This window comes from Pseudophryne corroboree, chromosome 3 (genome assembly GCF_028390025.1).
Source record: "Pseudophryne corroboree isolate aPseCor3 chromosome 3, aPseCor3.hap2, whole genome shotgun sequence".
Taxonomy (NCBI): domain Eukaryota; kingdom Metazoa; phylum Chordata; class Amphibia; order Anura; family Myobatrachidae; genus Pseudophryne; species Pseudophryne corroboree.
Window position 1 is genome coordinate 223722147 of NC_086446.1, and position 12405 is coordinate 223734551.

Below are 12405 nucleotides of genomic sequence, written 5' to 3' on the forward strand. Positions count from 1 at the left end.
CCATGTGACCTAAAAGCTTTTTTAGATGTGCCCTGTCTCCTGCGGAGCCCGCTATTCCCCATGGTCCTGACGGAGTCCCAGCATCCACTAGGACGTTAGAGAAAACAGTTTTACGGCTGTTTTTGCCAGTGTGGGTCCTATGTACAGTGTACGGAGACGCAGCTGTGTACTGTGTCTGGAGACGCATTCCACCCCGGTTTGAAGCCGTGCGTCTCTGTACCCTCACACTGCCATAATGGCCAGCGACCCACTAGTCGGGACGCCAGGTTAGTACTCACCACTCTTCTTTCTTATGGCTCTGTTAGGGGTGGCGGTGTGCTGCGGGAATGTACGCTCGCCGTGGTGGGGGCTTGCGAATAGTTCCCTCAGGAGCTCAGTGTCCCGTTAGTGGGAACGGAAGATCTTTCTCCCAGAAGGCGGCCCCAAGTGGGCTGAAGCGCATTGGAGCTGAAATCACCATATAACCAAACTGATTCCACTGAGAGCAGACACGGTACCTCAACCACGGAGCAACATGCTAATTATCTGGTCACGTGACCAAGAAACCCGGAAGCGACCACTGTTCCCTAGCAACAAAAGAGGATCGGAGGGAGGAAGCCAGTGACGAGACGAGATGGACAGCGGGTGAGTCGAGTCTCCGTATGCGGTGGGGTTGTGCAGTAAGCAGCTCCGAGAGTCGCAATCCCCTTCCTAGACAGGATCCACTCCCGGGGCTGACCGGCGTCCAGGGGAGCACCTGTACATGGATGCACCGCTGGTAGCCAGAGCACAGGGAAGAAGGACCAGTCCGGAGTTCACTACTTTCACGTCATGCTGGGATGACACACCGTGAAGACCCTCACGCATACAGCGTTAACTAAGTGCACTTTTACACCTACAGACAAGCGGGACGCCACAGTCTGTCCTCGACTTTTAGTTCCATTTTGTGACTCTTTCAATTTCCGGTAGACGTGCGTTTGACGTACATCTCTGCAAGAAAAACATCTGGTTTAGAGCAGGATATTGCAATTAACTGGACCTTCTTTTTCATTAGTGGAAACAGAATATTCCAAATACTGCAAATCATATTGACCATTGTCGATGGGTTACAGAGATGCTATTTTGTCATAATTCCACTTTAAAAATATACTTATTTGATATCTTTAGTGTGCATATTCAAACAGTAAAGGATTTTGAATTAACTATAAACCTAACAACCTAGATTATTTTGAGTCACTATTGGGATACAATTTTACAACTGTACTACCTTAGCAATTTAATACTGATACATTCTATTACAATTAACACTGGACTGAGCGCAGTACTTTGAAATATAATTTGGTGCTCATCGGCTGGTCACCTTATAAGTACAGTAGCTTGTCCAACCAGTTATTCACTCAGTAGACCGGTAAAAACATTACATACTTGATTAATAATAATAAGATTTTACTCACCGGTAAATCTATTTCTCGTAGTCCGTAGTGGATGCTGGGTACTCCGTAAGGACCATGGGGAATAGCGGCTCCGCAGGAGACTGGGCACAACTAAAGAAAGCTTTAGGACTACCTGGTGTGCACTGGCTCCTCCCTCTATGACCCTCCTCCAGACCTCAGTTAGGATACTGTGCCCGGAAGAGCTGACACAATAAGGAAAGGATTTGGAATCCCGGGTAAGACTCATACCAGCCACACCGTATAACTCGTGATAGTATACCCAGTTAACAGTATGAAATATAACTGAGCCTCTCAACAATAACCCTTTAGTTAAGCAATAACTATATACAAGTATTGCAGACAATCCGCACTTGGGACGGGCGCCCAGCATCCACTACGGACTACGAGAAATAGATTTACCGGTGAGTAAAATCTTATTTTCTCTAACGTCCTAAGTGGATGCTGGGAACTCCGTAAGAACCATGGGGATTATACTAAAGCTCACAAACGGGCGGGAGAGTGCGGATGACTCTGCAGCACCGAATGAGCGAACTCTAGGTCCTCCTCAGCCAGGGTATCAAACTTGTAGACTTTAGCAAATGTGTTTGACCCCGACCAAGTAGCTGCTCGGCAAAGTTGTAAGGCCGAGACCCCTCGGGCAGCCGCCCAAGAAGAGCCCACCTTCCTCGTGGAATGGGCTTTTACAGATTTAGGATGCGGCAGTCCAGCCGCAGAATGTGCAAGTTGAATCGTGCTACAGATCCAGCGAGCAATAGTCTGCTTTGAAGCTGGCGCACCCAACTTGTTGGGTGCATGCAGGATAAATAGCGAGTCAGTCTTTCTGACTCCAGCTGTCCTGGAAACAGATTTTTAGGGCCCGGACTACGTCCAGCAACTTGGAATCCTCCAAGTCACGAGTAACCGCAGGCACCACAATAGGCTGGTTCAAATGAAAAGCTGAAACCACCCTTGGGAGAAATTGGGAACTAGTCCTCAATTCCGCCCTATCCTTATGAAAAATCAGATCAGGGCATTTGCATGACAAAGCCGCCAATTCTGATACACGCCTGGCCGACGCCAAGGCCAACAGCATGACCACTGTCCACGTGAGGTATTTTAGCTCCACGGATTTAAGTGGTTCAAACCAATGCGACTTCAGGAAATCCAACACCACGTTGAGATCCCACGGTGCCACTGGAGGCACAAACGGGGGCTGAATATGCAGCCCTCCCTTAACAAAAGTCTGAACTTCAGGCAATGAAGCCAGTTCTTTTTGGAAGAAAATGGACAGAGCCGAAAACTGGACCTTACTGGAACCCATTTGAGGCCCATAGTCACTCCTGACTGTAGGAAGTGCAGAAATCGACCCAGTTGAAATTCCTCCGTTGGGGCCTTCCTGGCCTCACACTAGGCAACATATTTTCGCCATATGCGGTGATAATATTTTGCGGTCACATCTTTCCTAGCCTTAATCAGCGTAGGAATGACTTTATCCGGAATGCCCTTTTCCTTTAGGATCCGGTGTTCAACCGCCATGCCGTCAAACCAGCGGCGGTAAGTCTTGGAACAGACAGGGCCCCTGCTGCAGCAGGTCCTGTCTGAGCGGCAGAGGCCATGGGTCCTCTGAGATCATTTCTTGAAGTTCTGGGTACCAAGATCTTCTTGGCCAATCCGGAACCACGAGTATAGTTCTTACTCCTCTCATTATTCTCAGTACCTTGGGTATGAGAGGCAGAGGAAGGAACACATACACCGACTGGTACACCCACGGTGTTACCAGAGCGTCCACAGCTATCGCCTGAGGGTCCCTTGACCTGGCGCAATAACATTTTAGCTTTTTGTTGAGGCGGGACGCCATCATGTGTACAATCATTTGGAAGACTTCTGGATGAAGTCCCCACTCTCCCGGGTGGAGGTCGTGTCTGCTGAGAAAGTCTGCTTCCCAGTTGTCCACTCCGGGAATGAACACTGCTGACAGTGCTAACACATGATTTTCCGCCCATCGGAGAATCCTTGTGCCATTGCCATCCTGCTTCTTGTGCCGCCTTGTCGGTTTACATGGGCGACCGCCGTGATGTTGTCTGACTAGATCAGCACCGGCTGGTTTTGAAGCAGGGGTCTTGCCTGACTTAGGGCATTGCAAATGGCTCTTCGTTCCAGAATATTTATGTGTAGGGAAGTCTCCTGACTTGACCATTGTCCTTGGAAGTTTATTCCCTGTGTGACTGCCCCCCAACCTCGAAAGGCTGGCATCCGTGGTCACCAGGACCCAGTCCTGTATGCCGAATCTGCGGCCCTCTGTAAGATGAGCACTCTGCAACCATCACAACAGCGACACCCTGGCCCTTGGAGACAGGGTTATCAGCCGATGCATCTGAAGATGCGATACGGACCACCTGTCCAACAGATCCCACTGAAAGATCCTTGCATGGAACCCACAGAATGGAATTGCTTCGTAAGAAGCCACCATCTTTCCCAGGACTCGCGTGCAATGGTGCAGACACCCGTTTTGGTTTTAGGAGGTCTCTGACTAGAGATGACAACTCCTTGGCCTTCTCCTCCGGGAGAAACACTTTTTTCTGTTCTGTGTCGAGAACCATCCCCAGGAACAGTAGACGCGTTGTAGGAACCAGCTGCGACTTCGGAATGTTCAGGACCCAGCCGTGCTGTTGTAGCACTGCCCCAGCTAGTGCTACTCCGATCAACAACTGTTCCCTGGACCTCGCCTTTATAAGGAGATCGTCCAAGTACGGGATAATTATAACTCCCTTCCTTCGAAGGAGTATCATCATCTCTGCCATTACCTTGGTAAATACCCTCGGTGCCGTGGACAGACCAAACGGCAACGTCTGGAATTGGTAATGACAGTCATGTACCACAAATCTGAGGTACTCCTGGTGAGGGGGGTAAATGGGGACATGCAGGTAAGCATCCTTGATGTCCAGTGATACCATGAAATCCCCTTCGTCCAGGCTTGCAATAACCGCCCTGAGCGTTTCCATTTTGAACTTGAACCTTCGTATATAAGTGTTCAAGGATTTCAAATTTAAAATGGGTCTCACCGAACCGTCCGGTTTCGGTACCACAAACATTGTGGAATAGTAACCCCGTCCCTGTTGAAGAAGGGGTACCTTGACTATCACCTGCTGCGAATACAGCTTGTGAATTGCCTCCAGCACTGCCTCCCTGTCTGAGGGAGCTGTCGGCAAGGCAGATTTGAGTCAACGGCGAGGGGGAGACGTCTCGAATTCCAGCTTGTACCCCTGAGATACTACCTGTAGAATCCAGGGATCCACCCGTGAGCGAGCCCACTGGTCGCTGAAATTCTTGAGACGGGCCCCCACTGTACCTGGCTCCGCCTGTGGAGCCCCAGCGTCATGCGGTGGACTTAGAGGAAGCGGGGGAGGACTTTTGTTCCTGGGAACTGGCTGTATGCTGCAGCTTTTTCCCTCTACCTCTGCGCAGAAAGGACGCGCCTTTAACCCGCTTGCCTTTCTTGGGCCGAAAGGACTGTACCTGATAACACGGTGCTTTCTTTGGCTGTGAGGGAACATGGGGCAAAATGTTGATTTCCCAGCTGTAGCTGTGGAAACGAGGTCCGAGAGACCATCCCCAAACAACTCCTCACCCTTGTAAGGCAAAACTTCCATGTGCCTTTTAGAATCAGCATCACCTGTCCACTGCCGAGTTCCAGGTAGAAATGGACATTGCGTTTATTTTAGATGCCAGTCGGCAATTATCCCTCTGTGCATCTCTCATGTATAAGACTGCGTCTTTAATATGCTCTATGGTTAGCAATATAGTGTCCCTGTCTAAGGTACAGAGAATCTGACCACACAGCTGCAGCACTGCACATTCATGCTGAAGCAATAGCTGGTCTCAGTGTAATGCCTGAGTGTGTATATACAGACTTCAGGATAGCCTCCTGCATTCTATCTGCAGGCTCCTTTAGGGCGGCCGTGTCCTGAGACGGTAGTGCCACCTTCTTTGACAGACGTGTGAGCGCTTTATCCACCCTAGGGGATGTCTCCCAACGTGACCTATCCTCTGGCGGGAAAGGGTACGCCATTAGTAACCTTTTAGAAATTACCAGTTTCTTATCGGGGGAAACTCACGCTTCTTCACACATTTAGTTCATCAGATGGGGGAAAAACCACTGGAAGCTTTTTTCTCCCCAAACATAATACCCTTCTTTGTGGTACCTGGGGTAATATCAGAAATGTGCAACACATTTTTTATTGCCGTAATCATGTAACGGGTGGCTCTATTGGAATGTACAGTAGTCTCATAGTCAACGACACTGGAGTCAGTATCCGTGTCGACATCTGTGTCTGCCATCTGAGGTAGTGGGCGTTTTAGGGCCCCTGATGGCTTTTGAGACGCCTGGGCAGGCACGGGCTGAGAAGCCGGCTGTCCCACAACTGCTATGTCGTCAAACATTTTATGTAAGGAGTTGACACTGTCACGTAATTCCTTCCACATGTCCATCCACTCAGGTGTCGACCCCGCAGGGGGTGACATCACATTTATCGGCATCTGCTCCGCCTCCACATAAGCCTCCTCATCAAACATGTCGACACAGCCGTACCGACACACCGCACACACACAGGGAATGCTCTGACTGAGGACAGGACCCCACAAAGTCCTTTGGGGAGACAGAGAGAGAGTATGCCAGCACACACCAGAGCGCTATATAATGCAGGGATTCACACTACCCACAGTGATTTTTCCCTTATAGCTGCTATAAATCACAGATTTGCGCCTAAATTTAGTGCCCCTCCCCTCTCTTTTTAACCCTTTGAGCCTGAAAACTACAGGGAGCTGTCTTCCAGCTGCACTGTGAAGAGAAAATGGCGCCAGTGTGCTGAGGGAGATAGCCCCGCCCCTTTTTCGGCGGACTTCTCCCGCTCTTATAATCATAATGTGGCAGGGGTATTTTACACATATATAGCTTATTAGGCTATATTATGTGTGATTTGCCACTCTTAAGGTACTCCAATTGCTGCCCGGGGCGCCCCCCCCGCAGCGCCCTGCACCCATCAGTGACCGGAGTATGTGGTGTGCACAGGGAGCAATGGCGCACAGCTGCAGTGCGCTACCTTAATGAAGACCGGAGTCTTCTGCCGCCGATTTCCTGGACGTTCTTCTTGCTTCTGGCTCTGCAAGGGGGACGGCGGCGCGGCTCCGGGACCGCACGACCGAGGCTGGGTCTGTGTTCGATCCCTCTGGAGCTAATGGTGTCCAGTAGCCTAAGAAGCCCAAGCTAGCTGCAAGCAGGTAGGTCCGCTTCTCTCCCCTAAGTCCCTCGTAGCAGTGAGTCTGTTGCCAGCAGATCTCACTGAAAATAAAAAACCTAAAATATACTTTTTTTTCTAGGAGCTCAGGAGAGCCCCTAGTGTGCATCCAGCTCGGCCGGGCACAAAATTCTAACTGAGGTCTGGAGGAGGGTCATAGAGGGAGGAGCCAGTGCACACCAGGTAGCCATAAAGCTTTCTTTAGTAGTGCCCAGTCTCCTGCAGAGCAGCTATTCCCCATGGTCCTTACGGAGTTCCCAGCATCCACTTAGGACGTTAGAGAAATAATAGATAATAACATTCAAAAACAAACTCCTGCACCAGGGGTAGGTTGTGTGTGGCACTCAAGCAGCTGTGGAATTAAACACCCCAGAATGCCCTTCCACAGCTCTGCTGTTATGGCATGCTAAACCTAATGTTCATTCTAACACCCTGCACCTCTCATAACTTGTGCAGTTCCTCTTTCCAGCCTGGAATGTCGCTCTCTGCTACGGATGCTTCTAGCACATGCTGATCTGTTTCTCAGTGCTGAGATACAGACTATAGTCAGCTAGAAGCACCAGAGCAAAGAGTGACACCCCAGGCAGAAAGGAGTAACTGCACGGGTTGTGAGAGGTGCAGGGTGCTAGAATGAACACTACTAAACCGGTAGCAGAGCATGCAGGATTTGTTGTTCCACAGCATCTGGAGTCCCGGGTGATGCCTGCTCGACCTAGACCAACATCTGGTCAGGATATAGGCGACAAATGTCAGGTGATCACCACATCTAATGGATTATACAGACATCTGACTGGCTACTGGTGCCATTTTGCAGATTACATTGTGCACATGCATGACCACATTTCACAGACCCAAACTATTCATGGTTAGTTTGTCCTGCTTTACAGCATAAATAAATGTACAATTAAGTGCATTGGTGGTATGTCTTACCTGTACTAAATACCTTGGATCCACATTTAAATAAGGGGAAAGAGGACTCATTCCTGTTACTGTAAACAAAAACAAAGATATTAATTTTTAAGACCTTTTTTTTTAGGGTGAAACTGCAGTGTTCATTGTGATGCACATAACACAAAGTAGACTTCTCTAGGTATTTACATTAGGTTCCACAAAGCAAATGTTGTGTGACAATGAAACCTAATACCAGCATGCATTCTAGAGACTGACATCCCATCACAATATCAGGACAGAAAGCGGACTGATTGCTATCCTCTGTGTTATCTACCCAGGACACTGCACTGATTATTATTTATATGAGGGCCAAAACAATTGAAACAGAGATAGATAGATCGATCTATTTCAGAAGTCGCAATACACACCTTTGTTTCAAAAACTGTGCTGGAAATGAAAAAACTGACTTAAGCTAGCCATACATCAGACCAACTTTTCTCCAACACTCCAAACTTCCAACTTGTCTGTTCAACTAAAACAGTGCCCCATACATCTCACCAACTTTTTACCAGTGCTCCACACATCTAACCAACTTTTCATCAGACCAACCAACCTTCCAACTTCTGTCCAACTTGTGATGTCACCGAAGTAGGCGGACAGTGCCTTCCTACAGTTCTTCAGTTTTGTTTTGTTTTTTTCATTTCAAAACATGCAGAATTGTCTTTTTTTCAGTGAAACTGGGCTTTTCTTTCACCACCATACATTTATTAGATTTACTTGTTTTTATACTGAACTATGGATATACCAGCATGGTTGGGCTGCCAAGGCTAGCTAGATATATATTATATATATATATATATATATATATATATATATATATATATATATATATACACACATACACACACACACACACACACACCAGATGTAGATATTCGGCACTCCCAATGTAGTAAAATGTACAGCTTGCCTGGTGCCCTCCTGAGCTTCAAAAAGCAAACATATCACAAACGATAGGCGGCACTCTAGGACTTTTCAAAAATCAAGAACATACGGTACCCTGTTCTGACAGCTTAACGTTTCGGTTTCGGTCATTTTCAATCCGCCACACTTTGCTGGCGGAATCTAATAAAAAATTTTAAAAGCATGTTTTTTTTGGTGTTTTTTTGGGTGGGTAATAGCATATCTATTTATATTAGAAGGGATTAGGTACTTGGTTTGTCTTTTTTGGAGGCACAAGTATTATTTATATATTTTTTAAAAGATTATTATTATTATTATTATTATTTTTTTTTAAATGGAATGGGAAAAACCTGAAAAAAAATTGCGTGGGGTCCCCCCTCCAAAGCATAACCAGCCTCGGGCTCTTCGAGCCGGTCCTGGTTCTAAAAATCCGGGGGAAAAACGGACAGGGGATCCCCCGTATTTTTAAAACCAGCACCGGGCTCTGGTGCTGGTGCAAAAAATACGGGGGACAAAAAGGAGTAGGGGTCCCCCGTATTTTTTACACCAGCATCGGGCTCCACTAGCTGGACAGATAATGCCACAGCCGGGGGTCACTTTTATACAGTGCCCTGCGGCCGTGGCATTAAATATCCAACTAGTCACCCCTGGCTGGGGTACCCTGGGGGAGTGGGGACCCCTTCAATCAAGGGGTCCCCCTCCCCAGCCACCCAAGGGCCAGGGGTGAAGCCCGAGGCTGTCCCCCCCATCCAAAGGCTGCGGATGGGGGGCTGATAGCCTTGAGAAAATTAAAAGAATATTGTTTTTTTCAGTAGTACTACAAGTCCCAGCAAGCCTCCCCCGCAAGCTGGTACTTGAAGAACCACAAGTACCAGCATGCGGGAGAAAAACGGGCCCGCTGGTACCTGTAGTTCTAATGGAAAAAAAATACCCAAATAAAAACAGGAGACACACACCGTGACAGTAAAACTTTATTTAACACATGTCGACACACACATACTTACCTATGTTGACACGAAGCAGTCGGTCCTCTTCTCCAAGTAGAATCCACGGGTACCTGAAAATAAAAGACAATTATACTCACCTGATCCAGGGTCCAGATTATAATCCACGTACTTGGCAAAACAACAAACCGAACACCCGGACCAAAAGGGGTCCCATGTTTACACATGGGAACCCTTTCCACGAATGCAGAGACACCCCGGTCACAGCTGTCACAGAAGTGTCTCTTCAGCCAATCAGGAAGCGCCACTCCGTGGCACTCACCTGATTGTCTCCGTGCGCGTCTGAAGTGACAGAAGGCTTGCGGAGGGGGGCCGCGGGGGTGAATTAGCGGTGCGGGCGGAGGGAGGGGGGTGAATTACCGGTGCGGGAGCCGGTGCGGGCTGGAGCTGGCCCTGGTGGTGGTGAGGGGGAAGGGGTGCCGCGATCTTGGGGGGCAGTGACTGCAGGAGGGGAGCAGAGGTCCCGCGATCGCTGGTGATATGGGGGGGGGGGGGGGGGGGGGGGGTGCCGCGATCGTGGATGATATGCGGGGGGTGCCGAGAAGATCGCGGGTGATATGCGGGGGTGCCGCGATCGTGGGTGATATGCGGGGGGTGCCGCGATCGCGGGTGGGGTGCGGGTGGTGCCGCGATTGCGGGTAAGTTGCGGGGGGTGCCGCGATTGCGGGTAAGCTGCGGGGGGTGCCGCGATTGCGGGTAAGCTGCGGGGGGTGCCGCGATTGCGGGTAAGCTGCGGGGGGTGCCGTGATCACGGGTGGGGTGCCGCGATCGCGGGTGGGGTGCGGGGGGTGCCGCGATCGTGGGTGATATGCGGGGGTGCCGCGATCGTGGGTGATATGCGGGGGGTGCCGCGATTGCGGGTAAGTTGCGGGGGGTGCCTCGATTGCGGGTAAGTTGCGGGGGGTGCCGCGATTGTGGGTAAACTGCGGGGGGTGCCATGATTGCGGGTAAGTTGCGGGGGGTGCCGCGATTGCGGGTAAGCTGCGGGGGGTGCCGCGATCGCGGGTGGGGTGTGCCGCGATCGCGGGTGGGGTGCGGGGGGTGCCGCGATCGTGGGTGGGGTGCGGGGGGTGCTGCGATTGCGGGTAAGTTGCGTGGGGTGCCACGATTGCGGGTAAGCTGCGGAGGGGTGCCGCGATTGTGGGTAAACTGCGGGGGGTGCCGCGATTGTGGGTAAACTGCGGGGGGTGCCATGATTGCGGGTAAGTTGCGGGGGGTGCCGCGATTGCGGGTAAGCTGCAGGGGGTGCCGTGATCGCGGGTGGGGTGCGGGGGGTGCCGCGATCGCGGGTGGGGTGCCGCAACTGCAGGTGGGGTGCCAGTGATCGGGGGTGGCGTGCGTGGGTGCAGCAATCACGGGTGGGGTGCGGGTGGTGCCGCGATCGTGGGGTATCGCGTGAGGGGTGCCACTGCTGGGTGTACTGTGACAGCGGCAGCAGTGATGTGCTACCGTAGCTGCCCCTGCACCTCCTCCCGCTCCGCCGCCGCTCCACAGGGTCCGCTGTGACCGGGGCAGCCTGGCAGCAGTGATGAACTGCCGCAGGCTGCCCCTGGTCCTCCTCCCGCTCCGCCGCCGCTCCACGGGGACCCGCTGTGACAGGGGCAGCCCGGCAGCAGTGATGAACTGCCGCAGCTGCCCCTGCACCTCCTCCCGCTCTGCCGCCGCTCCACGGGTCCCGCTGTGACAGGGGCAGCAGTGATGACCTGCCGCAGCTGCCCCTGAACCTCCCGGCTCGTGCTGCCCAGTAGGCAGTGATCGGGAAGAAGTAGGCGGACACTGCTGGTCAGTGTCCGCCTGCTTATCGTTCAGTTGGGGGGAAAGTTTCCCCTACACCTGAACGATTAGTTGGGAAAATCAAACAGGTTTGATTTTCCCAACTAGTTGGACAGACCGTTTCTGGCCGTTTTTCAGCGTGTGGGAGCAAACGGCTGATAATCGTTTGCTCCCACACACTGCCAGATTATCGTTCCAACCAGCCAACTAGTTGGCTGGTTGGAACGATATCTTCCTGATGTATGGCCAGCATTAGATTCAAGATGCCCGATTTCAAGATGGCACCCATGTTCAGTACATACCCTAAATAATAGCCCACCTCACCCATATCTTACTGAAGTATTCAGTTTTCCAGTTTTTGATACAAAAGAGTGGGTACTGCAGCTTTTGAAAATAAATAAATATATATATATATATATATATATAAAAAAAAGGGGGGATGAGGGTTTCAGCGACCAACGGTGTCTAGTAAACTATAATAAATATGAAGAGACTAGCTGGATACTTAAAAAATAGTAGTATATTTATTAATACAAAAAATAAAACCAAGGTATAAAACCAATTATAATAAATGTCGCAGTGGGTTTAAAGGCCGGAGGGTATATGCTAAAAATTAATACCAACTAAAAGGATAGCTAAAACAATAAGACAAATAATATAAAGGCAATGATGATAAAATATCCAAAAAAAGAGAGAATGCTGCTTATCTTTTTAAGGTGGAGAGTCAATGGAGGTACACCCAACGCGTTTCGTCACTCTGACTTCATCAAGGGGTATGGGACTACTGAACAGGTACTCTTATTTATAGCACATGTAATTAGAAATGGATAGTTGTGACATCACTTCCTGTCTGGACTAATATTATTAACTTATGTGAGTTTTTTAACACTGGTATAACGGTAGCTTAGTGTATTAAAAAACAACCTCATAAAACTTTTCATACATGAAAAACGAGTATTAAATAGTATAAAACTTCATTAAAACAGTCCGGGGACGGGGCCGACGTCACTTCCGCCCCACTTCCTTTGTAGGAGAACTCGTATTGCGCATGCGCACAAGCGCCCCACT

At 50.0% G+C, this 12405-nt stretch overlaps 1 protein-coding gene across 1 annotated transcript in view; it reads right to left on the reverse strand.

Moving 5' to 3' along the window:
* Positions 1–12405, reverse strand: part of LOC135055149 (mitochondrial import inner membrane translocase subunit Tim23) — a 109241-nt gene that overhangs the window by 86721 nt on the left and 10115 nt on the right. The window contains exon 2 of the mRNA XM_063958850.1: positions 7637–7695. Coding sequence (XP_063814920.1) covers positions 7637–7695 — 59 coding nt within the window. The remainder of the gene's footprint in view (positions 1–7636; positions 7696–12405) is intronic.